The following is a 26,969-nucleotide window of genomic DNA, read 5'->3' on the forward strand; positions in this document are numbered from 1 at the left end:
GAGAGAAAGCGAGGGATGAGGTCAAGTAGGAGGACTATAAAAGCCCAGTCTCCTTTACTGGAACATACTCTTAATGTCAGTTTGGGTAGGACTGAAGATTTGGGATGCACAGCTGCTGTGTATCATTCCTAAAAAATATGTGAGCTCAGGTAAGTGTTTGTTTGCGTGCGTATCTTTTTGTGGTAGGTGAACTCCAGCGTATAAGACATCACTTCTTAATGAAGGTTTAAATCAAAGACATCATTTGTTAATATAAAAGTCTGAATGTTGACATAACGTAGCTATTTAATATGTTATATAACTGTTCTAAAAGACAAACTGCCTAAACACACACACACACACACACACACACACACACACACACACACACACACACACACACACACACACACACACACACACACACACCCAACAAGTATTCATAAAATTCTGTTCCAAATGGCCTTTTACAATTCAAATTATTGCAGTTTTTCTTCTTCCTATCAGCAGGGGAACTCTGGAGGTAGAGATAAACAAGTCAAAACGATGTGGAAGTTCCAGAAAAGTTTGCTGTGTTTATTCCTGCTCTGTTGCATCTGCTTGACTGAGTGTCGGCTGCTGAGGTTCGTCGTGGCTGTAAGTTATCCTGCTTTTCCGTGTGCACATAATTTAAAATGATATCATTCCAACGCGGTACCGCAGTGCCTTGTTTTTCTTTTCTTTTCTTTTTTTTGTTAAGATACATACATGTGAGGCGTCGGTGTGATTTGTGTTGAATCGTAGAATATCAATATCACCCGAGACCACACGAGAGTGGCATTACTCTACGCTGCTGCTGATCACACTGTGTTATCTACTCAGCAAGTGTTATTATATTTACACACTGTATATGTGACAAAGGATTACTCTCAGCCTAAAGTCCAACACTCCTATCTCTCCCAGACACCACAGCTTGGCTCATAAACCTCTTTGCATATCGTTCTTTTCTGCGCTGGAGTTCAACACGGACTGAAAACGATGACTGAGGGAAAAAAAATGTTTGTTAAACTTATTTGTCTCGGTTATCTTTTTTTTTGTGAGGGCACCTTATCTTTAACCTCAAATGTTATAATACTGTGTTCGTCACACAATAAACAACTTAAGCTGTTGCCTTACAGTTGCAGCATAGTAAGAGCTGGTGTTGGGTTTATCTGTTCGTCTGTCTGCTTAGGTTCCTTTATTTAGTTGTGAGTAAAGTGAAATAAAATAAAGTACGATTAAATCAAACTGAACCGAGTGTAACATCACACTTATGATTAGCGTGTAAAATGGTGATCTTTACTTTTGGAGTGTAAAAACCGAAATTCAACAATGTAATGGGTCGCTGGCCAAACCCTAACACACACTGTGCTGTTAAACTGCTATAGTACTAAGATCTGAATTCTCTTGATTAAATATTAGTTAAATATGATTTCATGTAGTTGATTAACAAGTACTTGGTGCTGAAATTCAGCTTTTTAACAGCTTTGTTTTTTCCTCACCAAGAGATACAAAAAGATTCCTGCACACTGCCTAACTTGCAATCGCATAATTATCTGCAAGGCTTGTGTTCTAGACCTTCATTAGGCAAACGCTTCATGTGAGTGGGAAGCTACTGTATCTTAAATAGGGCAGTGATGCAAACAAAGATGCTCTCGCAAGTTAGAGGTTTTTTTTTAGAATTGTTTTGTAACTGCTGGGCCACTACGCCCCGGTCTCACGCGCCAGTCTCATCATATATATATGCAGAGAATTCTTTTGTTTGTCTTTGTAAAAAAGAAAACATTGTGAACACAGTTTTTAAAATATATATATATATTTTTTTTATTATTTGATTCTTCCTCCTCCTTCTCTTCTTCTTCTTCATCTGGCAGGTCAAATCGTCCCTCACGGTGGTCCATGTTTGGCCCACGGGCCCTACTTTGGGTAGCTCTGAGGAGTATTGAGTCACTCATTTGCCAAACAAAACATATCCGTACAACAACAGTTCATGATTGGGTGTGGTGACCGTACAGTCTCGCCCTTGTTCGAGGTTTGACTCCCAAATGCTCTTCAAATCATTGTTGTGCATGAATCACGTGTGTCCATAAGCCAGTCCAATCAACTTGTGTCAGCTCAGAGCGTGAGTCCTCAGGTTAATAACAACAGAACACGATGACATCATCAACATGAGTCAAACCCTGACTTATTTGTCTAAGATCCTTGGTTTCTATTTATGACTTCTGTCTCGGGGTGGACTTTTTTGGGGGGCACAAGTACAGAGTGTATTAGCTGACACAGCACCGCTAATCCATGTCACGTGATCTGTTATGATTGTTTTGAGGTGTTCCGACATGGCGATCGATCACCTCTTGAGTCGTATCCCAAAGATCCTCACAGGGAGGACGTGTGGGCTCAGGGCTTTGGACAACTGACCGAGGTACTGCTTCTGTGTGTGTGTGTGTGTGTGTGTGTGTGTGTGTGTGTGTGTGTGTGTGTGTGTGTGTGTGTGTGTGTGTGCAGGAAGCAAGTGTGTAAGTGTGTGTTCACAGATTATGTTGTTATAATCCACTGTTACATATAAAACACGGAAAATTGATTAAAAGCTCTAAAAAGTCCATCCATCAATTTGCTGGTTAAACCAAAATTGACGAATAAATAAATATAGTGTGAAATTTAGAAAGCGTAGTTTTTTAAACTTTCAAGGACGTATGAATGACAATATTTTTCATGATATGCTTTATATAGATTACGTTATTAAGAGGAGCAAATTTGTGCGGATTTCCCTAAAAGATGTTGAAATTACTGGGCTCCTGAAGGTTTCCAGTGAATAAAGTGATTATTTCTGGCTTTGAAGAAAGCGTGATATTTGTTGTGTTATGTAAGTAAGATTAAATCTTACTGTAAGTAATAAATAGATAAAATAAATAAATAAAAGGCCAGATTTTCTACAAAATAACAGTTCTGGTAATGTTTTTTTTTCAGCTGGGCATGAAACAACAGTTTGACCTGGGCAGGTTTCTGAGGAGGCGTTATGGAAACTTTCTCAGCGAAGACTACGACCAAAAAGAGGTAGGTGTATTTGAGTGTTAACTGTATCTTTCTTTCCTTTACTAGCTGCTGTCCCTTAAATACTTCTGTTTACCCACACGGGGGGAATCAGGTTCATGTATGGCCAGTCTGAATTGACTGTGGGGTATCAGTTTTCTGAATCTGAAAAAAAAAATAAAATAAAATAAAAATTGAATTGCCTCCCACGGGGATAAATAAAGTTTTCAGAATCTGAATCTGAATCTGAACAGTACAGAATCAGGACATTACATGCATGAATTTATATGAAAATAACCCATGTGATACATTATGTCAATATTTGTAAAGAAAAATGTTATAAAGTTTGTACCGATGAAAGTTTGAGGACGCGTTGTTTTAAACTCTTAAACACTCAGCCTAGAATGTGGAAAATAAAGCGCAGTCACCCCTATAAAATTATACTTCAAGATCAAATACAGTAGTTATAATCCCTCAGAAATCACTGTTTTGCATTGTTCCCACAAATTTTGACAATGTACACATAAAAAGAAATATTTTACACAAGAGAAATTGATAATATAAATAGTTCTAGGAAGTTTATTTGTGTCCCCCAAGTTTGTATTTGGCTCTGGCACATTTCCTCCTCAATAGATTTGACAATCAAGTCACATGATCAACAGGAAATAGCATCATTTCAGTCTCCTGAACACCACCAGAGCACCAAAAGTCATTTCTCTGGCATGTCTTATTACAGGGTTGTCTGACAGTGTCAATTTCAACGTACAACGTTTGCTAAATTATTTCTTAGATGTTATCAATGGCATTTTTTGTTCGTCTGGGGTAAAAACCTTGAAGATGCTAAGTCCCCTCATGTTTTTCTCATAGATACTATTTGGTTTAGTTTAGTTCACTTCATGGTGTCACGGAAAATCCCCATAACTGTAACGTTAACCGTAAATAGGATAGCGTTAGCCTGTGTAGCTAATTTCCAGCTGTGGCCAGTTGTCAGTTGGTAACCTGAATATATATTATATCACAATGAATCACCCCCCCCCCCCCAAAAAAAACCAAACAAACCTAGAGTACAGAATGGAGAAGACCAGATAAGAGTATTACTTACATAGATACTTCGATGGAAACATTTCCAGATAAAAATCAAACAGCGTTAAATGGATTATCTTCAATTCTGAGTATTTTTATGATGATGTGCTGCAACAAGAAAAAAAGAAAAAGTTTGAGAACATACAAATTCAGTAGAAGGGGCCCTGCAACAGCGTAGGTACACTAATTTGATGAACATAAGCGGTCTTGGTAATACCTCGGCCGTGGCCTTGTAATTCGTGTAATGGGGGGAAATGTCCCCCCTGGGCTCCATGCAGTGTACAGTTGGCCTCATGCATGTTGGTTCAGTGTGCCTCCGGGGCTGCACACTCAGAATGCTGTCATTATCAAGATGTGATTTCCCTTTTTCCTCCCCCTGCCCCTTGCTTTATTTGCACTCTGCCCCCCTCCCTGCCCCGCTTTCGCCATCCGTTCCTCTCGTCCTCCCCGCGCTCATAAATAACACACAATTTAACGCAGAAATAACAGCTCCTCTCAGTGTCTGTCATCGGAGATTTTTGGTCGCGCCAGTTTCAGTCAACTTGTGCCGTACCTTTCTGCCATGTCTGTTTTAATTTGACAGAAAGGGGGGTGAAAAAAAAGAGGCATTCTCAGCAGCATCACAGGAACATCAAGCCTTATCAGTGTGATTTACTGTGTGCAAAAAACTGACACGGGGTGACAGAGAGATATAGACGAGCGAAGGCTGATGTCACAAGTGATCACAGCAAGACGGATCCCCCCTTCCCCCCCTTCGCTCATCCATTTGGATCTATTCCGACTCCCCTCTTCTTCATGTTATGAGAATAACTCAGTCGACTTGGGATAAATACATCAGACTCATGATACACTGCTGCTTTGCTGGCTGCATTTATTTTGCATCTTGATTAAATAAAAATAGAATGTGAATTATGTGCGTTTCCACTTTGCAAATGCAAATGTCGTCCTTCTGCAAGTGTATTTACACTTTCAATAAAAAAGCAAACAAAGGCTGAGTGCCCCTTATTTGGAAGAACAAAGTAGACAGTTGAATCCGGGACAAGTCCAGGACCAACATTTATTTCTACATGTTTTCTAACAGTTATACGTACGCAGCACTGATTACGACCGCACTCTGATGAGCGCCCAGGCCTGCCTCGCTGGGATGTTTCTCCCAACCAGACGCCTGCCTCCGATCATGCCCCAGTTACCGTGGCGGCCGATTCCAGTGCACACAGTCCCCAGGGCCCAGGACAAGGTGGGTTGTTGAGTCACAGAAAAATACACTGTCGCACTTGGGTCTGTCTGTGCGGAGCCTGCATGATCTCCCACGTGGTTTTTGTGGGACTTTTTTTTTAAGTCTCTCAAGGGTTAAGCTCAACCAATCAGATCATAACCTAGAAAAGCCTTCACTGTCACTCTTTGTTTGTTGTTCAAATCAGAAATTCTCTCAATTTCTGATTTGAACTGATGCTATAAGAGCACCATTGCTAACCTTGTCAGGAGCTGATAGCTGGGTTTCCATCACTTTGACTTTATGCGTTTTTTTTGGTTTTGTTTTGTTGAAGGCAGGGTTTTGACAGCCTCCGTCTTCACACCAAAACCACGTCCCGATCAGCCTCAAAGGACACGAGTGTTGACTGAGTAGCTGGCGCGCAAACCTGCAACCTGACTGGATGGTTTCTTGCTTGATCTGGAGAATTTGACCAATCCCCCTCCACAGTGGATCCTAACTCCCAATCATCCCTTCGTTTAAGACCGTTTTCAATCTAAATTAATGTACCTTTTCAAATTGAAAGCTTGCTGTGGCCTCGACCTCCGCGGTTGCAGTCTGTGAAACTGCTGTGCTGGAATTCCCAACGGTTGTGTTGAAATGTGAGACGAACGTATGACAGCACCCAGGAGTATTCACGGAAGCTGACGTAGCATTATTCCCACTGATGTCGTGTGATTGATTTTTTTTTTCTTTTTCTCCAGCTGCTGAAGTCTCCTGGTAAAGACTGTCCAAGGTTCCGAGGGCTGATGACAGAGACCTTTGAGAGCGAGCCTTACCAGCGCTTCCTCAGAGCTCACCGGGTCAGACTAAGTGTCCAACTCGTGGCATGGAACATCATTTTACCCCGATTCTATTGAGTCACATGATCAGAAATCTACCATCAGCTGACGTAGCCTCTCCTTTTCCCAAAATGAACAGACACAGTGAAATGCACATTTCTGTAAAACAGTGAAATATATACTTCACAGTCGCTGGCGCCAACATTATCAGCACCTCCAGGAAGACGTGTTAGTTACGTTGTAGGCATCATGTCCTCTCAGTGATTTTTCTCAGGCACGGTGACTCCAGTGCCTACAAAAAGCTGCACAGTGCAACTTCTCTCACATGCTCAGAGATGCTAATTAACGGTTTGTACTGAATTAGATTAAGTATTACAATGAAAATGTTTTAATTAAACAGAGTCCCATGTGCTACCTCTTAAGGTGGTGAGGAGCGTTGAATTTTAACACCCTCTGCTGGAGGCACAGAACCTGCAACTTACATGCAAATGTTTTTAACCAACAGTCATGAATTCTAATCACTGACACCAAGGATGAGACATTTTATGAGCAACCAGCAAACTCAATCAAAATGGTAATTAAAGCATTGAAAAATGGATGATTCTGTCACTTTTCAGCACTTTGTGGAGCAGCTTTCCAATCATACTGGCTATGCCGTCTCTAAACTGATTGGGAAAAAAATATGGAGGGTCTACGACACTCTTACCTGTCAGGTAGGTGTGCATCAATTTACACACACGCAAACTCACACACACGCACACACACTCTTTCTCTTTTAAGCATGTAAAATACTACACAGTTTTATTGTAGCTATACCAGCTGCATAGTTAAAGACAAAGACGGAAGGGTATGTGTGGGAGTGGCGGGTGTGTGTGTGTGTGGGAGGGGGGGTGCAGTGCAGGGAAGTTGTTTTATATGTACATGACTAGAACAACATATTGAAATGATAATTAAATTATTATGAGATGGTGGATTCTAGGCCACTTTGAATGCGCTAATTCACACTCGCTAAATGAGCATCTGTTATCTGTAGTCCAGCGCTAAAAATAGATGATAGAAACAAGGAAATGCGGCCATTTTTCACATCTCATCTGTTGAGATCCACGATTTATCTGATTATGTTATAGGATAATAAATGTTTGTTTATTTTTTAATAGAGGATCCATAACTTGACCCTCCCTCGCTGGGCCACCCAAGATGTTCTGGATACCCTCAGGAGAATAGCATCCTTTGAGGTCATGTACAGCATCCTCAGTCACAAGCGGAAAGAGAAGGCAAGGCTCTCTGGAGGTGAGGGTGAAGCTTTATTTATAGCTAGCTTGCTTAAACCAGACTCTAGATTAGGTTACCTTAAGTTAGCGCTTACAGGACAGACATGATTGCAGTGTAAAGACAAGGTCAAAGGTGTCAGGGTAAATTTCCTTCATCTTGTTGACACCGCTTAGGTGTCCTACTGGATGCCATCTTGAGGAATTTCTCCAAGGCCGTGGAGGAAGGGAGTTCTCTCAAATTCATCATGTACTCAGCTGTAAGTTCAAAACTCGCAACGGATGGTGCAAATGGCTACTTCACATGCTGTATCTCCTCACCTCCTTATTTGCTGCGATGCTTGTTTTCTCGTTCCAGCATGACTCGACACTCATCACGCTCCAGGCTGCTCTGAATGTGTACAACAGCCTTCTCCCGCCTTATGCTGCCTGTCAACTCTTTGAGTTCTATCAGGAGTATGATGGGTGATGACTTTCTTCCAACATCACTTCGTGCGCTTGTCTCTTCGAATTATTGATTATACCATGTAGGCAGATGGCTGAAATACACCGCTTTTTGAGTAATTGTCTTCCACCATGTACAGACACCCAAATGTGCAAAGATTTTTTTTCAAATTAGAGTGACTCCAATAGCAGACATCCATTTACGTAATGTTTAAAGGAATACACCAACTTTGTGGGAGATACGCTTATTTGTCATTCTCTCCAGAGCCAGAAAATAGATAAACACCCTTCTCTCGTCTATGTGTGGAACCAAAACCAAGAAAGTCTCGCTAATTGCTAGTTAGCTTCACACGATAAATGGTAATGGAGAGGAAGTGTTAGCATATTTTGGTCAAAAGTCAAATAGGTAAGATTCAGGATGTTGGTTTGTCCTGTCGTAATCGTCCTCATCCTTTTTCTTTTATCATCAGTCTTTAGAGGCAGTCTCTCCTCTTGTCAACACGTGCTTGGTTTTGTTAGATGAGCTTTTAAGGTGCCGTGTGAAATCACTTTGCCCAGTCGTTCCTCTCAGAAAAATAGTTCTAGCTATTGTGCAACGATGACATCATACAATTCTTCTCTTTATATCAGTACACTCAAAGACCATTCCGGAGAAAAGTGAGTTTGGTGAGCTTTGACTGAGATATGCTAACACTTCCCATTCACTACCATTCATTATGCTAAGCTAACTGAAACAGAACCAATAGAGGAGAGAAGGGTATCTATCTTCTTCACTGCTCTGGGGAAGATGGCAAATAAGGATGATTTTGGTAAAAGTTGGCCTGTTCCTGTAGGATCCTCTCCACTGTAGTATTAGGGCGTACAAGAAATAAAATACAATAATGTGTGTCTGACATGAAATAAATTGAATTATTCTTCCTCTTAAAATATAAATATGTGACTATTTTTCATATAAAAAGCTTTTGTGTGTGTGTGTGTGTGTACACTGAAACTGAAACTGTTTGTGATGTTATGCGTTTTGTTCAAGTACCATTTTACACAGTGAAGCTCAAACATTCAAACTGTAGGAACAAAAATTTACATGAGAAATAGTACATTTTTGACTGCACGTCATAATGTTTATTAATTACTTCTCCAGGTCCTACTCAATGGAGCTGTATTACCGCAATGAGTCCCGGCATGATCCCTATCCCAACCCTGTCCCCGGATGCATTGGCTTGAACCCCTGCCCTTTGTCCATGTTCACCGAGCTGGTGCGGGACGTGGCGGCAGACGACTGGGAGGCTGAATGCGGGTTTAGGGTGAAGCGGTCAAGTACAGGTAACTTTTTTTATAGTTGTGTTTTTATAATCTCGTTTTTATATTAATGAGCTTTCACGGCAAGATATTTACCTTCCTTTTGGGCCCAGTGAGGTTGTTTGTTTTTTTTTTTTGCACGGTTTAAGATAAAGTTAAGTATTGTCTCCCACAGGTGTCATTACAGCTCTTGCGGTAGCTGTGGGTCTCCTGGCAGTGGCGCTGTTGCTTAGCGTTGGTGTGTCAATCCACAGGAGGAGAGCACACTACTCCAGGGAGGTGTAGTCAAGACAACAGTCACTCATGTGCAAAAGAATATAGAAAGGTACCTTGCAGTTGTATGATACTAATATGTGACAAGTGTGCGCAGGAAAGCACTTTTTCCTTCAAACAAAAGACAAAAAAACAACAACAATTTAGCACTAAAATATTCATATAAAATGCAATTAGATCAGGCGTGTCTGATACTTACTGTCAAGTACCGTAATCTGGTACTGATTTAGAGTCCCTAGACCGCATCACATGGAAAGTACTGACAAAAAAAAATGCTGAATACTGATGTGTTTAAATCAAACAAAAAAAAGAATCTTGCACTAAAATATTGGTATAAAATGGGATCGTCACAATGCTTAGTGTGATCAAAACAAGAGGTGAGTCCTTTATTTCCAGTCTATGTGGTGTTTATTCGGAGTCGCGTAACTTATTGAGAAAAAGAAAACACTGAACTTTTACCGCGTATTAAAAAAAAACAACAACCAACATGCACGCCGCTCGTCTGATGTCCCACAAAATCGGAGAAAGAAAGAAATGATTCTCGCACACACTTGCTCACGGATTTATTCAAATTTGTTGACATTCAATCCAAGAACTTTGGCAAAACATGGCAGGTACCTTTTTTGGATTGTGCATGTTTGACCTAAATTATCGTACACTAATAGTTACTCGTATATTAACAGCTAAATAAAATGCAAATGCTTAAAAAGGATCTACCGCTCTACACCCCTCCAACTTTGGTGAAAACGCTCACAGACAGACACACAACGGCGATCACATTACCTCCCTGCAGGAGGTCACAAAAAATTGTTTATTTTGGGATGGCTACATTTGATTTGATTCACTCGTGGCAGTGTCGTACTCTTCATGGTTCTTCAGTGTTCCTTCTGTTATTAACCCTCCTTGGACGGGTCTGTGGGAACTGTTGGTGACAGAACAGATGATGAGTGTGAGCTCTTATTGAAACTGCAAAGGCAATAATGTGCCTCACGTCAAGCTACATTTATACTTAAGTGAAAGACGCCCTCAGGAAATCAAATGTCATGTGTACACTTTCATATTTACATTGTGAGCAGGCCTCAACATTGTTTCAAATAAGCCTCGACCTTCACTTAACATAAATCATAGCAATGTCAAAAACTTAAATATGCTATATTTACCTGAAAGCACTGGTCCATCCTGCATTTGTTATTCCTCTTACTACCTCAAGAGGCAACACTGAGTCACTGTAGCGTGACTGTAAAGCTAAACCCGGGAACCCTGATTTATATCTGTAATCTCATTCCTTTAGTTACAGTAACAATCAAAAGGTAAATGCTTCTTCTTCTTCTTCTTCTTCTTCTTGTTCAGCTCCTTCCTCCCTCCCTGCAACTGTCCACCTCAAGCTCCATCACCCCTCACTTGTTAATGCTGAAATAGTTCATTTCTAGCTAATTGTATATCATTTCTGATTAGTTCATTTAACTGTCTTGCGGTAATGGTGGACACCCTCTATATTAGCAATGCTGCCCCCAATTGGTTTGGAGTGTAATCGATGCTAGCTGGGTTTCTAACATACAAATATCACTTTTAAACTTAAACCCTATCTTTTCCTTTGCAAAGATTTGCTTTTGCCTAAACCCCCCCCCCCCCAAAAAAAATCAATCATTGCAATAACACATCATCAAGTATTTTTCAATAACTTGTCTGTATTTAGTTTATAGCTGAACCCAGTTACTGCCAATAAGGCTGTCAGATTACAAAAAAAAGATTCTCATTCTGATGTGCGGGAAAAAAACAAATCGGAGGATCAAGTGTATTGATTTAAAATCTCAATTTCATTTGAAACATTCATCTTTTTTGCTTCATTTGTATTTATCGCAACAATTGAGAGACGTCCTGTGTTTTCCTTATCTAGTCATCCTCCTCCTCGATTAACCTGTCGCTGAACGGGCCAATCACACGACAATATACACATAAACGCCATGGTCAAGCATTAATAATTGTGACTTGCGTCTGATTTTACTTCGTGTCATAAGTAAAAAACCACTTAAATGATGCACAAAGGATAAATTAACCTCTGATCCAGGTATTCTGAGAGGAGACTAGTTGAACAAACCAAAACCTCAACAGATCTACAGTAAATGTCCCCGGTGGATTAAACCAAGCGGTCGGTCAAACAGTCCCCTCATCTGTCTCCAAAAGTTGTGTAGAGCCTTTTCAGTTATCGTTCTGACACTGACAGCTTCTATTGCTCTCGGGTCACTGCACTTATTATTTGTCTGAGTGAGCAGCACACCGCTAAGGGGAGTGGGGGCGGTTCTTGGCGACAGGTGAATTCCTCCTCTGTTCTTACCTCTGATGTCCAGCTTGCACTCCACTTCATCTTTGCCCAGCTCGTTGATGGCCACGCAGGTGTATTTGCCTCCGTCGAAGGTGCTCGGCTTACGAATGTTGAGGGTCAGCACTCCTTGATTGTTCATCATCAGGAATTTGGGATCTTCTCCGATGATCATCTTGTTCTTCATCCAGGTGATCTTGGGCTGGATTAGATAAAGTGGAGTACATTTTGCACTCATCTAGCACCTAATAAACGTACGAGAACAACTGTACACGGATCTGCACACAGGACTTTAATTTGCCCGTGACAAGTGTCAGTGTCAGTCAGTGAATCACTCTCCATGGGCTATTTTAGCATGAAAGTATACCTTGGGGTAGCCTCTGACGGAACAGCTGATGGCAGTGCTGTAACCGGCCACTACAGATCTGTCAACCAGGGGCTGAGTAAACTTGGGCACGCAGCACATATCTTTCTCCTTGTAGGGTAGTACTTTGATCCCCAGGCCTATGGAGAAGGGGAAGCAAAAACTTTTATCAGCTCTCAAAAATCAGTTCGCAAAGATGGAAAATACCCATTTGAACACACACACTGCCGTACCTGTCTTGGAAATTACAGCCGTGTTCTTGCCCATGCGGGGCTCCTCACTCAGGCCACAGAGGTTTTCACTGTAGACTCGGAACATGTACTCGTTACCCATGATCAGATCAGTGGCTGTGCAGTTTGTTCGTCTGTTGTGCTCATAAACAGTGAACCATTCCTGGAGAAAGATGATATTGTCTTGTATAATATACTGCAAAAGTACAGGTTCAAAATAAAAAACAGCCACAGTCTTAGGGAGTGTCGCGTAATTTACGCCCCCCCCACCCCCACCCCCGCGACTTCTTTCCCTCTCTCTGACCTTAGTCTTCATATCTGCCTTCTGGATCGTGTATCCGCTAATCTCACAGTTGCCATCATCAGTTGGAGGGTTCCACTCCAGTGCTGCGTTGAAGCCCCACACATCTGTTACCTTCACATTCACCGGAGGTCCGGGTTTTTCTGATGACAGAAAAAATATCAAAGTTGTAGATTCAGAACATTCATAGCCAAGTTTACTTTTTTTTTTAATCAAATTGTATTTTTTTAAGTAAAACAAAATAAGATAACCAGAGATATACATATATATTTTAGCATTTAGCAGCTCACTTACCGACAACCTGGATTTCAAAGGAGGCCCTGTCCTCCATGTTCTCAATCTGTAGAACCAGCTCATATTTGCCCGAGTGCTCTCGTTCAGCTGAGCGGATGAAAAAGATGCTGTCCACGTTGGAGTTACGGCAACTGACCATCTTGGGGTCAATGGGCTGACCGTCCTTGAACCAGTTTGCGACAGGGCGTGGTTTACCCTGAGGGATGCAAACACGGTAGAAACAATTGTGCTTATACTGTAGCTTTACCAAAAAAACCTGAGCCAGGATGTGAGGTGTGTGTATAACCTGGAAGGGGATGGTCAGGTTGATCTTTTCTCCTACTTTCCTGATGTACTTTGTTCTCAGCTCACGAGGAAGGCGGATCTTGGGGTATTCTAAAGAAGTAGCGGTTGTAACAGTCATATTTGAAACGTTTTAAAACAGCAGCAGAACAAAGTACAATTACACCTCATCACTACCTCCATATGTTTAAAGAGAGATAACAGGAAGTGACCATCGTGCTGCACATGCTGCGTAAAAGTCACTCTGCACTCCAAATAGTAATATTAGAATTTAGCGGAAAATAAATCCTAAAATCAACTACAAATTTGAAAAATACCAACGCTGATTGTAAGAGCTAATCTTTATGAGAGCGTCCCGATCTTGACTCACCCATGATCTCACGGATGGTGACGGGCTGTGCCATCGTGGCAGGAGGACTACGCCCGGCGATGTTTACTGCCACCACCCTAAAGTTGATCTTCTCACCCACTGGGAGGTTACGCACCACATAACTCTGCTTTTCACAAAGACCCTCATTTGCTGTCACCCAATTAGTATCTGTATAACAAATAAAAAATTGCAAACTATTAGTCACTTTTGTTTTGGTTCTGGAACGAAACCCATGTACAATCTGATGAAGCTTTCTCATGTCGTATAAGAATGCAATCATGAATCTTCATGAATAGATTCAATTTGATATTTCTAGTCTCATTACCTCCGTCTTTGCAGTATTCAATAATGTATCCGTCCAGGCCTCCGGCTCCGATCCTCTCCGGGGCGAGCCACTTCAGAGTGCATGTAGTGTCCGTCACATCGTGCACCGTCAGACGAGTTGGTTCACTTGTTGGAGCTGAGGTTGTCAGAAAAACAGGTTCATGCATAAAGGGAGTCGCCCAGTAATGGGTTCATGAGGACAACGGTGTTGGTGGCAGCGATACGTACCAATAGGCATGAAGGGTTTGGAGGTGAGACTTGGTGGAGACATACCGATGCTGTTGATAGCAAACACCCTCATCTCATAAAAAACACCTTCAATCATCCTCTTGGCTTCGTATGTGGTTTGTTCATAAACATCAAAGTTGAGTTTTGTCCATCTGGAGGAACCTTTCTTCTTTCTCTCCATGAGATAACCTGACGGAGCACAAAACCAGGTGGTGCATAAACATGTAGAACAATACAAGATGTTCCAGCTGTTCAGCAGGCTGACAGTAGAGGATGGAACTGTTTACCCTTAATTGGTGCACCGCCATCAAATTTGGGTGCATTCCATACGATTGTGGCAGTGTCCTCCCCCACGGATGTGCATTTGACCTCCTCAGGTGGGTCAGGAACATCTGAAGTAGATGGTAAGAACAAGATTATCTTCCTGAACGATTATGGATAAACCCTGTCACAGCATCACCGTTAGTTAACAACATTCCTGGAAAACATGAAATCCTGGCTTACCGACGATCTTCACAAACAGCACAGCCTTGTCTTCTCCAGCTGGGTTGGTAACCACGATGGTGTAGTTTCCCTCATCCTCTCTCTCCGCCCCCTCAATGACGAAGCAGCTCAAGTCTTTCCTGGACTCCACCCTCACACGCCCGGTTTCCTCCGTGATTTTCTAGTAAAACAAGAAACCGCAGCATGTCAGCACCATGGGGAGATGTTCTGCGTATGCACTCCAGCTGGAGGGTTTACAGAGGAGTTTGCACAGATTCTGTGAGGGGATGGAGGGGTGAAAATAACAATGGGTCACATGTTGCACATGCATGCTTCATGTAAGCACTAATTCTATCTCAGAGAAGCACTCGTGGTAACCAGAGAAGCTTTAGGGCCAATCACTGAGGCACTGGACCAGTCAACAGGGTCTTTATGAGCAATTTTAGTGGTCTGGAGGGAGGCTTTGGTTGAACGTGGGCTTACCGGTGGCCACTAAGGTTGTTTAAGCACCATACTAATCTGCCATTTGTACAAGAATAGATGCAGAGGGTATAATACTGCTTCATTGGTACCCTTGGCTCCAATCACAGGAGAACAGCAATTTTCAGACAAAGAAGAGGGTACAGGGCTGTAACCTGAGGGGGGGGGGGGGGGGGGGGCATACTGCAGTAACTTCAACTAGATTTACTGTGTATGATGTATAACAGATTAAAAAAAAATTCATATTTTTACAAGAATAACTTGCTTTTCAACTTTTCAACTTCCCCCTTTGGGCAGATATTTGATTAGAGGTCTCTTTATTTCTGACATTAAAGGGATAGTTCACCCAGAAATAATAAAAAAACCCCATTATCAACTCATTCTCATGCAGATGGAATGCTGGGTGAAATGATTTAGTCCACATAGCACTCCCAGAGATTCACATGAAAAGGCAAATAATGGCCAACTATTAAACGTTCGAAAAAAGTATCTAAAAGTGTTTTATTTTTTGCACTTTGTTTGCGAGACGACCGCAACACTCTAAAGTTGAAAATATGTGCTGGTTTACAGAGACTCTTAGGGTGATCTGCGCTTAAAATAAATTGACATTAAATACACGTAAATAGGGACTTTCTGGTTCACAGTCCAACACTGTAGTTGCTGCTACTGGTCAGACTCACTGTACTTGTTGTACATTTGCTACAAAGTAGACAAAAACACAGTAAAAATATTAAAAATGAAAAAAATGATCTCATTGCTGTTTTTTTTGGGGGGGGGGGGGTTTGTTCCGTTTTTCTGCCACACTAATCATTACCGGAAATGTGTGAAAATAAGGTTTAACTGTGCGGGTTGGTGAAATGTTCTGCGATCTACGACAGTACTTTACGCATGACTGCCTTGTTGAAATGGTACATGATGAATTATCGGGCAGGTACACTGACCCTACACTTACTGTATCTCCTTTAGACCAACTAACGGTGGGTGCTGGCTCTCCCGTGATCTCCACGTCCAGACGGAGCTTGTTACCCGCCACCACGATGATGGTGTTCTGGGAGACCATGTTTCCAGTGGTATCCAGGTGGATCTTTGGAGGATCTTTTTCATGTACAGAGTAAATATAAGTGCGTCTTCAATAGAATTAGAAGAGCAGCTGAAATTATTTGTGAGCTGAGATGATTTAAATTTACCTACCTTGTCTAGGCACATAGTCGATCTTGATTTCTGTACGAGGGAAGGGAGGGGGAAAAAAAAGAAGGGTTGGCGATATTATGCAGGCCGCTCATGATTGATGCCTCTGCACCAGCACCTTTGTAATCATTCTGTCTTTCTCACCCAAGAAGTTGAGTTTGGCGGAAAGTGACAGAGCGTATCCATCAGGAACAAATGTGTAATCTCCAGCATCCTCTGGCTTCACGTCATTAATAACCAGACGATGAAACCTGAAGATGAGTGACAGAAAATGTTTACATCACGTTTGTTTGATTATCAATGGAAAAAAGTAGAATGTGTTCTTTGATTGGCTGAACCATCAATAATTTGCACCTTCCGATATGACTCATCTTGATGCGGTCGCTTGCAATGACCTCCACTCCATCTTTGTACCACTTTCCTGTGACCTTGTCGTCAGACACCTCACACTTGAACACAGCCTGGTCGCTCGCCTTGACTGTCAGATCAGCAATATCCTGAAGCACCTCCAGTTCTTTCTCTGTATAACACCACAAGAGAACAGTTCAGGTTCTGGTGGTGTGGGGGTGGGGGGCACGGGGGGGATCAGGTTAAGAACAGTAACATCTTGACACCCCCTCCCACGTGTTTGTTTATCAGGAACCCTTAAGGCTCATCACTTAAAGTCAGCTGCATCCTTTTAGTAGAGCAGCATCAAATTAAACATGTAATATAATAATAATATATACACATATAAACAAATCAAAATTAGAACAAGTATTTTTTTCAATAAACTGGAAATAAATCCAAAAGATAGAATATTTTCCGAGTGGATTTTTTTTACCCTCCACTTCCAGCTCTCCTTTGGTATGACCCCCGTTTGTCCAGGCGTGGTACATTCCGATATCATCAAGCGTAGCCTCCTGGATGATCAAAGTGTGCTTCCTTCCGTCTTTCTTGAAGCGATATTTTGTGGACTCTTTGTCTTTCACAAGTTCTGTGTCTTCAAAGAACCTGGAAATAAATAACAAATGAACAAATCTCCCGGCGAGACGTGTCACTGTTAAATATTTGAATGGAAAACTGAATTATTTCCGCTAAAATAAATAAATAAATAAATAAATAAAGCCTATGGACACACTAAAAATCAGACCTAATAATAAATGACAAATCCTGGGCTTGTAAAATGAATACTCAAAATATTAAATATGTTGATAATACAATTGCACGTTTTTGTTGAAAAGCATTGACAGACATCACACGTCTAAGTCCCTGCTAATCTTCTCTTCGAATACGTACACTTAAAGCCCATGAGGAGACCATTGTTTACAACAGAGGCAGAGATTTTAAATGTAGGGATCTTTTAATCCCAATTATTACAAAAAAAAAAGAAAACTTTCCACAGTGACGGATCAGAAAGCAGACTTTCTAGAATATCAGCATGTGAAGCAAGTCTGCAGAGCTCCTTGTGAGACGTGAAGAAACAACATTCGAACATCAACTCTCTCCAGCTGAGCTCGATAATTGACTGCTATGTCAACACTGAGAGAGAAGACCTACCATCCTGATGGCTAAAGTGAACCATAGGAGCCCACATTGGTTAAGAAGCTCACAGCAGAGAGGAACGATTTAGAGTGGCTGGTGGTGCGTGCGTGCACATACGTGTCATCGTCATAATCTCAGACTTTCATCAGAACATCTCTGGGCGCTGTTAAAATACTGACCACATCACATGGGCGCCCTCCTCCGACACCTCAATCTCAAACTCCACTCTCTCTCCCACAACCACGTGATAGTCATCCATCAGCTTGGTGATGGTTATAGGGGGCTCTGGAGAGAGAGAGAGAGAGAGAGAGAGAGAGAGGTGAAAGTCATCAGTTCATTAGAAACTTTATACCCAAGGGTGATAAAATGAATGGTCAGTTTTTATGATGTCAGACGGATATAGGAGTTGCTTCACCTTTGACAAACACTTCTGTGAAACTCTTATCCTCGCCGACCACGCACTCATAGGCAGCATCATCAGCAAGGGTGGTCTTATTGATGGTGAGGGTTCTGATATTGCCGTTTGCCTCCATGACGTACCTTAAAAAGACAGATTAGAGGTTAAACCATCCATACCGGCCTTTATCCATCTGGCAGTGAATTTTTTTTCTGAAGATTCCTATCAACTATAATAAATGTTTAACTAACCTTTAATTTATGAGTCATTTCATTTTATCGGATTCAAAAGACAGTTAATGCACTTGGGTTTCACCTGCGTCATAGTATTTTTTTTCCCCCATTATGACCTTTAAATGTAGAAATAAAGGTCTTTCTGCTAGAGGAGGTGGTGGTGGTGGTGGTGGTGTGTGTGTGTGTGTGTGTGTGTGTGTGTGTGTGTGTGTGTGTGTGTGTGTGTGTGTGTGTGTGTGTGTGTGTGTGTATTCTGAATTGGTCTACAGTAGGCATAAGATGTCTGGCCAGTGTGACTTAGTCAGCCCTCAGGGGGGGCTCCTTATGATAGCCCTAAAAATAAAATGTGTTGATGCAGCTTCAGTCCAAAGAATGACTTTGTGGCACAGATAATTTTAGCTTTATATTTTTAAGATACTGCCCATTAAATTCATCTGAGCTTGGTGGTGAATTTCATGCAGGGACAGAAGGCTCAGGGGTCGCTTCACTCACTTTATCAGTGTCAAGCTAAGTATTTCATTTTGAATTCGATATAAAAAAGTACTATACAGAAGCAAAACAATATTTTTACATGTTTTAAACAATTGCGCCCCCCCCCCTTTTATGCCTCGTAGTAGTTTTTTCCACCTGATGATGCAGAATACTAAATGTTGGTAGTTTCCAAGATTTAAGTACAACTTGTCCTTCTTTTTCATACTGCTGAATACGTAATTCAGTACGTTTCTAATTACTGCCCTCTATTAAAAATGTAAGCATGTTTCTGATAGACTTCAAAGCGTTCTGGATTATTTGCATATTGTCATTTCATTATTTAAAACACTTGAAAATACCACACAATGTTTAAAAGCTGCATTCGGTTGAATACCGGCGAAAAATGGCCGATCTGGACGGCAAGAGGGTCGATACTGTGAATGTGAATGCGGTGGTAAATTCAGTTATTCAGCATTTATCAGGGTTTTTCTATGACAGCACAACCTTTAAGTTTTGACTTTCCTCCACAATGAATGACCCTGGTGTCGAGCAAATTATGAAGGCTTTTTTTTTTTTTTTATTGCATGGAGACGAGCACGGTGAAAAAACACACCAATAATGTTAATGAACCGACAATAATCAGTGCACGTGGGGGTGTTTGTGTGTGTGTGTGTGTGTGTGTGTGTGTGTGTGTGTGTTCACGTACTTGGCTGAGGGTTTTATCTCCTGGCCGTTCTTTAACCATTTAACCTGGGTGTTGGGATCGACCACCTCACACCTCAGGACAATCTTCTTGCCCTTGTCCACTGAGTAGCAAGACTCAAGCCTCTTCAGGAAAGCTGGTGATGCAGTAATTAGATAAATAAATAACATAACCTTGATCACTAATTCCCCAAACCTCACCTCATTCTGTTTTATTGTTCAGATAAATTCTCCCCCCCCCCTCGTTTCTCATCACTGGCCTTGCTGTCATTATGCACTTCCTTCAGACTTCAAATGCCCCTCTATTTCTTCCCCTCATCGCTCACAAGTCCCGACTTACCCTCGCTCTGCTTAGGCTCGACCTTCATTTTTTTCAGACGCTTCAGCATGCCCCTCAGGTCAGTGATGCCATACTTAAATGCGATTTTCTCATACTCGCTCGGATGAGCACTCTTAAGCAATTCCCATACGTCTATTTCCGGTTCCTCTTTTTCTTTCCTCTGCCTGCCAGTCATAGAAACGGGATATGTGTTAATGTGAGCTCTCAAAATTGTTTTTTTTAATTTTTTTTTTTTTTTTTTTTTTTTTTTTAATGAAACAATTATACTGTGCTTGATGTTGCTGCAAGCTTCTCACTTCTTTGTTGCTTTCAGCAGGGCGCTGAAGTCCAGGTCTCCCTCGTCCTCTCCAGCATCCCTGTGAGTATGGATATATTAAAGGTAAACCCACTCAATAATGTAGTATAAAAATGGTGCAGGATTAATGCTTTATACGAGTCCTGAAAGACATATTCACACAGAAATGGGAGAAGTAGCACATGTGCGCATGTTCCCTCTATTGATTGAGGCGGACTGCAATGCCAATTTAAACTTACGCTCTCTTGAAGGCAGACAAAATATCCGCCTGTTGATCCTGTTGTGCAGCTGAAATGAGAGAAGTTGCTGAGAATGCGTATGAGGCCAGATCGAACCAGCAGTGCATATGGAATGGGAGGAAGCCTCAGGTGGCCGGTGTCTGTTTTTACTCACCCTCCACAGAGACCTCAAAGATAGAGCTGTCACACTTGTCTTTCGCCGTCACCTCACACCTGTAGCCCCCAGCATCTCCAGGGACCACTTTGATGATTTTCATTTCGTAAGTATAGATCTGGGAAGGGAATACAGGAGGTCTACATTACTTGAGAGTTAGTAGTAATGACAAGTTATTTCAGATACCAGATGACACAATCCTGATACTAGATTGAACTGGCTAGCTAGCCGGCATGGGAAGTTCCTACATCACTGGCTAACACCACCCAAAAGTTCTGATAATTTCAGAGAGAACGGTTGTATGTGAAGTACCATCACCTCTTCAGAACCAAACATTTCTAGCTGGGTGAGAGAAATTGGCGGATACATATTAGTAGGTCAGTGTGTTCTAGCAGGTATAATTTATGTGTCTTTTTCATACACACACCTTGGTGTTTCTGTCATAAGTCTCTTTGAACTGCAAATGTTTCCCAGCCTTGCTGCCAAGGTCCAGCCACTTGCCCTTCAGCCATTTCATGGTTGGTTTCCTTGCCAGGGTAGTTGAGTCAACCTTTGCGATCAAGGTGACATCCAATCCTGCCATTCAAAAACAACAGTTCGTATGTTCACCGCTGATCCAAAATCGAAATGTAAAACCATAATCGCACCGGACTGCAATAGTTTCTGTATCTCATCAATCCACGTGTGTCGTACCTGTGACAGCGACTACATTTTCTGGCGGTTTCTCTACGAAGAGACCCGTGAGCTCCGCTGACCCAGGCTCTGAAATGGCAGGGAGATGAATTAGTTGACTTATTTGTACTTGAAGGATTCATTTGGATTAGATTCATCACCACCACAGAATAGACGCATACAAGAGCCCATAGATTAGGCTACATTGACAAAGTCCACAGTGCGCACCCATCGAAAGGACACAGTGGAATCCTTCAACATTTTTCATGTTTATGAACACAAACATTTTTAAAAACATGGAACCAAACCTGCACACACGTAAAGCATTATAAGCGTAAAATTACAACCCAACAATGTGTGGTTGAAAGAACAAAAATACAGAAAAATGTTATGCACCTGTACAAAGTTTCATACACTGACAGAAACACTGAAAGGGTCAAATTAAAACAACAAGGATGGACGAAATTTGTTTTTGAGCTTTATTTTCTCCATTAACCTGCATGTGCTGCAAAATAAGCATCGCATTGAACATAGAAGACAACAACAACAAACCCAAACCAGTCTTTCGCTGCTCATGAAACAAAAAAACACGTTGGATGCACACGTCAACATTTGGTAACATCACATTTGCATGCATGGGATACTGACGGTCCCACACTGGGCCTTCAGCTCATGCTTACCCGGCTTAACCGCCTCTGCAATGTTTGCCTCAGCTGGGAAAAACAAATACTCTCATTTAACACATGGAAGTATAACACTTTTGTTATACTTCACCGTACGTCAGTGTAAACTCATAACAACACAAGGCAAGTGAATAATAAAAAAAAGAATTATTATTCTGCGGAATTATTTCAATAATGCACCACACAGTGTAAGGCAATCAAAAAGAATTTCTACTCAGGGATGTAAGATCATAGCTGTTACAAATCAAAACACAAAGTAATCAGATGAGTTGATTACTGCTCTTTGAGTCACCAAACTTGGGTTACATCATCATCATCATTATTATTATTATTATTATTATTATTATTATTATTATTTGAAATGTACTTTGATTACTTCCTTTGGACTGTTTTTGCAAAACTATTTGTCACGGCAAGAGCTGTTTTGTCCCTTGCAGAGGGATGTTAATTGTGTGTATGTGTGTGTGTGTATGTGTGTGTGTGTGTGTGTGTGTGTGTGTGTGTGTGTGTGTGTGTGTGTGTGTGTGTGTGGTGTTTCTCTCACAAGAGGTGCTCTGAGACAAATACAACTCTGGGTCAAATGTACAAGTGCATATATTTTCTTTGAAATTAAAAAGTTTCCGATGCGTGGATTTCTTTGAAATTGTCAGCTAAAAATTGATTCGTTTGCGTACGATTGAATCCGCCCGTAAACAACAATTACAAACAGGGAAAACGTAACGTTTTAAAATAAATTCTTAGTAAACCACAAAATCCAAAGGCCATCATGTCTCGCGAGATCTTCCTGTGCGTCACCTCTCCTGCACTGTGCGTAAACGCAGTCAATATGAGAAAACTGCAGGAACTTCAATTGGACAGTTGAACAATAGTCAGTGGATGTGTAATTGTTTGCTGGATATTTATGGGTCATTAGGGGGTCATGACTCAGGAGGTAGGAAAGCTGACCTGGTAATCAGAAGGTTCCTGGTTCAATCCCGAGAATGTTGCAAAGGGTCATTGGGCAAAAAAGATGGAACCCTTAAGTGCTCCTGATGTGAGTTAATATATAGATATGCAGTCTATCTCATGACTGGAGTTTGATGAAAGAGATACACAGAAATACTAAAAAGAGATGAGTAGAACTAACTGTGGTCGGGTCTCACACACAGGACAGGACCCATTCCAGAAGGAATTTATGGGTTTGATATTCAGGGCAGTAAACCAAACTTAACTAAAATGACCTCACCCTGGCTGCTCCACTGCTCTCTTCATTCAACAGGCAGTATATTACGGCGGGTTTCAGCTCAGGAGCCAACCTCCCCTAGATAGCAGCCTTGTTGTGGCACGAAGCAATAAGTCATATTTAGAGCAGGTTATCTGTCCTCTGCACCCCCCCCCCCCCCCCCCAGCTCATCATGCACGTCTGGTCACACTGGCCAAATAGACCAACAAGGAAGTAATCAGGATTGCCATCTTCCCGTCCTGCCAAAAGGAAAGTAACTTTGCATCATAAACTAATGTGGGGAAGATGATGAGCTCCTCAGTGGCTACTAATACCTGTGATAAAGCAGCACCCAAAGAGTGTGAGGCCTTCACCACACGGCCGATGCAAGAAACTTGAGCCCTCAGCTCCCTGGTGCTCATCCGAAACCCTTCTACAGCCGGTCGTCTCCTAATCGGTCCGAATATAGTCGACAGCCAACCTCCCACCAAGGCGGTAACATTTTCAGCGACATTTGACTGTCAGCAGAGTTACACAAAAACTGTGAGGCCGATTTGGGTATAGCATGGGCCAAAGAAGAACCCGTTAAGTTTTGGGGGAAATTAATCCAAGCATCAACCGGTGGCTACGGGAAATACCGCATCTCAAATTTGGTCAGAAATGCCAGAAGAATTTTTGCAATGGTTAATTGAGAATTTGCGAGTTTTCCTCGGCAGATTTCACCATGGACCAGGAAACTGTGACTGGACAAAATTGAACTTTTCTCAGATTTCACCTCACTCTTGCTTTACGGAGCAGCCACACGCTCTGGTGCTGTGAGGGCCCAGTCATTGCTGCTAGTTTTATGGCGGGTCTGGCTCGCCTCTAGTGCCCTCTAGTTGACTTATGGATCCCACTGCTTGGCTGTAATAATACACAATGATAGTTTGGCAATTTGACCATCTGTATGCCCCTGGATTCCAGATCAAGGATGAGATTTGACCTCTTATATAGAGCTGTAATTTACAGGCAAGCTTGATGTGCTGGTGATTTCCTGGATGACTTGCGTGCTTCAACAGTTCCTTGCTAGAATATAATGTTAAGTTGAGAAGCGAGAGCAAAAACGGTATCATGTCAGATGACACATGGTATGTTAGCAGCAGCTGCCATTGTTCCACAACTGACTTTAACACACGATGCACAGCTGTGTTTCCCGTCTCATTGTTTAAGTTTCAAGAGCAGCAAAAATAAAAGGGAGCTGGTATCGAGCTTCAGAGATCTGATGGGCAAAACGCTTCCCGTGGAAAAACAAAATCTTCTTTGCCAAAAGAAAAGTAAACATAGTAATTTGTCAGTGAGGTGTCTGGCAGCACCACAGGGTTCCAGTGGTGAAATGATATACAACAGGTAGATGAGAAAGGGAGAACATCACAAACTAAACTGCAAACCAGTCACATTCCAGTCCGCTCTTTGATTTCTATTTGGAATGGCTAAGAATGCTGCGACAGTAGCTGCCACTAAGTTGCAGGGGGCAGGGTGGGCGTGGGGGGGGGGGGGGCAGGGGTGTGGGGCATGCCCTGGGTGTCATGAGATATGTAAGATATGAGCTGCAGCAAACAGAGACTCTCCTTGATCTTATCAGGAACTCTGTGGAATATCACCAAAGCACAGAAAGTCTTTAAACATGGCAGCAAACGGGATTTGCACCGGCATCCTGATCACTCTTAGACTTAATGAGTATCACGCAGGATTTTGTGACAATGAAATTGTCTGCAGCGCTTAAGTGTCTTGCCAAGAACTCCTTAAAAGGTTGGTTCACATCCAGTTCATAAAAAGAAACTTTGCACAATTGTTAACTTTTTATTCCTTAATTTCAGAGTTGCCTTCATAGTTCCTGCTTCTGTTGGCTCACTCTGATATCAGTTTAAAACACTCTTACACTCATTACACTTATGTAATGTGCCGTACAGATAGATTTGCTTTGCTTTCAGTCCAAATTTCAGTATCAAAATGATCCCAAATAAAAATAGTCTCAGTTGCACTAACACTTTACATATTATGTGACATCTTAATCTGCACATAATACTCAGACAGGTCTAAACACGCCCAACGAGTCACTTGTCAACCGACATGTCAGTATAGACGCCGCTCTTTCCTTACCATCACCATCAGCGTCTGAATCTGCTGCGGACAAGGAAGCAAACTGAACTGATAAAAGCTGCTTAGAGGCAAATGTTGCACAAGACTGCACGTACTTGCGAATAGTAATGACACAGAAACAAGAATAAAACGGTAACAACATATGCTGAAAAATGACAGCGTTACGACAACATACAGAAACCCACAGGTGACGCGTGCTGTCCAAACAACAGCGGAAAACAATCCATCCAACATTGAAGGCCTCATTCTGTTACACAGGAGTCAGACACTAACAACTGACGTGTGGGTTATTAAATCACGTGGACAAATACATTGCTCAAAACCATTTTACATACAGGGATGAAAATGTATTTAAAGGTTACGAGATACATAAATAACTTGAGACACACCTGCATATGAATTATTAAACATGTAATAGTCACACGGCGCCGCACATGTATGCACTTAAACATGGATACGTTCAAGACGCACATAAGGAACTGGAACGCTCGATATATTCCACCTTACCTGTACCTGCAGGGGGTGCAGCTAAGGAGAGTGAATGAGAATAACTTTGAGATATTCTGTAAATATTCACTATGTTCTGTCATATTGAAAAAGCTCCATGTTTTTATTCCCTGACACGAGGGGGATGCCTACCATCTGCTTCCGGCGGCGGCGGCGGTGGTGCGGCTGTGCAAATGAAAATCATGGTTAAATGATTGAAAGGAAAGCGACGACGAGACCTGGTCAACAGTAAACTTTGGATGTAACAAAGACGAAAGGATCCACACCAACCAGACGACACTTTCCATGCCAGATCATTTCTCTGAGCAACTCTGAGGTATGGTCAACATGAAAGATGACTTTGTGTCATTATCATTTTTTTAACACTTGATTTTGCTTTGGTTCAACTTTCTGTTAGTTTTCATGGTCCTGAGCCTGTGCGCCTCTGATTGTTTTATTCTCATCTTTTATCAATGGCATTGATATATTTGATATTTACATTTTTTTAAAAACATTTTTGCAAACTAACTTATAATAACTAATTTATCAAACTAAATAGATCAACCCGTGATACTGAATAAAGTTGATTTTTTTGGGGGGGGGGGTTATGTGATACTTATATGATTTTACTCACTGTTTTTCTAAACCAAATTCGATGCAATATTAATTTAAATGGCGAACTTAAACGCGTGTGAAGGATTTAATAGTGTGGCCCTTCAGTGAATCCTAGTATTGTTTTATGGAGAAAAATCTTTCGGGGCTGTAGTGCGTGACGTCACGGACGAGGGGAGGGGCTAAAAATCTGAAGAAAGCCTTTTCAGCGGAAGCAAAACCAGCAAACGTCTCTTCGTGCAGGACAACACATCAAAGTTTTGTCTTTTCTTAACACAGGGAGAAAAAAAAAAGACAGGGACGTCGGAGTAAAAGTACACTTGTACATAACTTTTTTTTTTTTTTTTTTTACACTTATACATGGAATATATCCAGAAATAAATGAACACAGGGACAAAGGGTTAAAAACATAAGTCAGGCAGAAAATCGTCTAATTGTCACACAGCGTTCCCCATGTATGCACCGATGTGAATACATTGAAAGGATTATAGAGACAGACGTTCTAGTCTAGAACGTTCAACACAGATCTACATCT

The 26,969-nt window shown here is 41.6% G+C and overlaps 2 protein-coding genes across 7 annotated transcripts; one reads left to right on the forward strand and one right to left on the reverse strand.

Annotated features, from left to right (window-relative positions):
- Positions 1–16,822, forward strand: LOC147239545 (testicular acid phosphatase homolog). 6 transcript variants are annotated; one of them, XM_086194855.1, is made up of 12 exons: positions 1–149; positions 487–615; positions 2,321–2,416; positions 2,962–3,048; positions 5,189–5,344; positions 6,064–6,162; positions 6,759–6,854; positions 7,299–7,431; positions 7,587–7,669; positions 7,768–7,874; positions 8,992–9,173; positions 9,325–15,222. In XM_086194855.1, the coding sequence occupies exons 2-12, from the start codon at positions 526–528 to the stop codon at positions 9,432–9,434; spliced, it is 1,239 nt and encodes a 412-aa protein (XP_086050981.1). In that variant the 5' UTR covers positions 1–149; positions 487–525; the 3' UTR covers positions 9,435–15,222. The 6 variants fall into 6 exon arrangements, with proteins under 6 accessions (XP_086050981.1, XP_086050982.1, XP_086050978.1 ...); XM_086194856.1 differs by having other exon boundaries at positions 490–615; XM_086194852.1 differs by lacking the exon at positions 1–149 and adding an exon at positions 16,065–16,822 and having other exon boundaries at positions 400–615; positions 9,325–9,474.
- LOC147239546 (myosin-binding protein C, fast-type-like) lies at positions 9,992–26,065 on the reverse strand. Its single transcript, XM_086194850.1, has 27 exons — positions 25,976–26,065; positions 21,335–21,403; positions 21,069–21,217; positions 20,642–20,759; positions 20,488–20,536; positions 20,250–20,309; positions 19,954–20,117; positions 19,618–19,750; positions 18,226–18,350; positions 17,990–18,095; positions 17,110–17,279; positions 16,641–16,806; positions 16,431–16,537; positions 16,290–16,319; positions 16,051–16,193; positions 14,640–14,799; positions 14,423–14,527; positions 14,136–14,324; positions 13,909–14,043; positions 13,584–13,751; positions 13,218–13,306; positions 12,932–13,127; positions 12,641–12,780; positions 12,340–12,499; positions 12,110–12,246; positions 11,758–11,944; positions 9,992–10,344 (listed from the first exon to the last, which is right to left on the reverse strand). The coding sequence occupies exons 1-27, from the start codon at positions 26,025–26,027 to the stop codon at positions 10,316–10,318; spliced, it is 3,336 nt and encodes a 1,111-aa protein (XP_086050976.1). The 5' UTR covers positions 26,028–26,065; the 3' UTR covers positions 9,992–10,315.
- Between the last annotated feature and the right edge of the window lie 904 nt (positions 26,066–26,969).

Source organism: Aulostomus chinensis, chromosome 23 (assembly GCF_037954235.1).
Source record: "Aulostomus chinensis isolate RoL2024-O1b breed Wild chromosome 23, RoL_Achi_v1.0, whole genome shotgun sequence".
In the NCBI taxonomy this organism is placed as follows: domain Eukaryota; kingdom Metazoa; phylum Chordata; class Actinopteri; order Syngnathiformes; family Aulostomidae; genus Aulostomus; species Aulostomus chinensis.

Bases quoted from the DNA above. Each gene is read 5' to 3' on its own strand.
- LOC147239545 (XM_086194852.1), top strand. From the start codon at position 439: ATGGCCTTTTACAATTCAAATTATTGCAGTTTTTCTTCTTCCTATCAG. The intron at 6,163-6,758 runs GTCAGACTAAGT...GTCACTTTTCAG, and splicing joins GCTTCCTCAGAGCTCACCGG to CACTTTGTGGAGCAGCTTTC. The intron at 7,670-7,767 runs GTAAGTTCAAAA...TTCTCGTTCCAG, and splicing joins AATTCATCATGTACTCAGCT to CATGACTCGACACTCATCAC.
- LOC147239546 (XM_086194850.1), bottom strand. From the start codon at position 26,027: ATGATTTTCATTTGCACAGCCGCACCACCGCCGCCGCCGCCGGAAGCA. The intron at 20,760-21,068 runs GTGTGTGTATGA...TTCCCTTCCCAG, and splicing joins CTTATGACAGAAACACCAAG to ATCTATACTTACGAAATGAA. The intron at 16,538-16,640 runs GTGCAAATTATT...ACTCATCTTCAG, and splicing joins AAGATGAGTCATATCGGAAG to GTTTCATCGTCTGGTTATTA.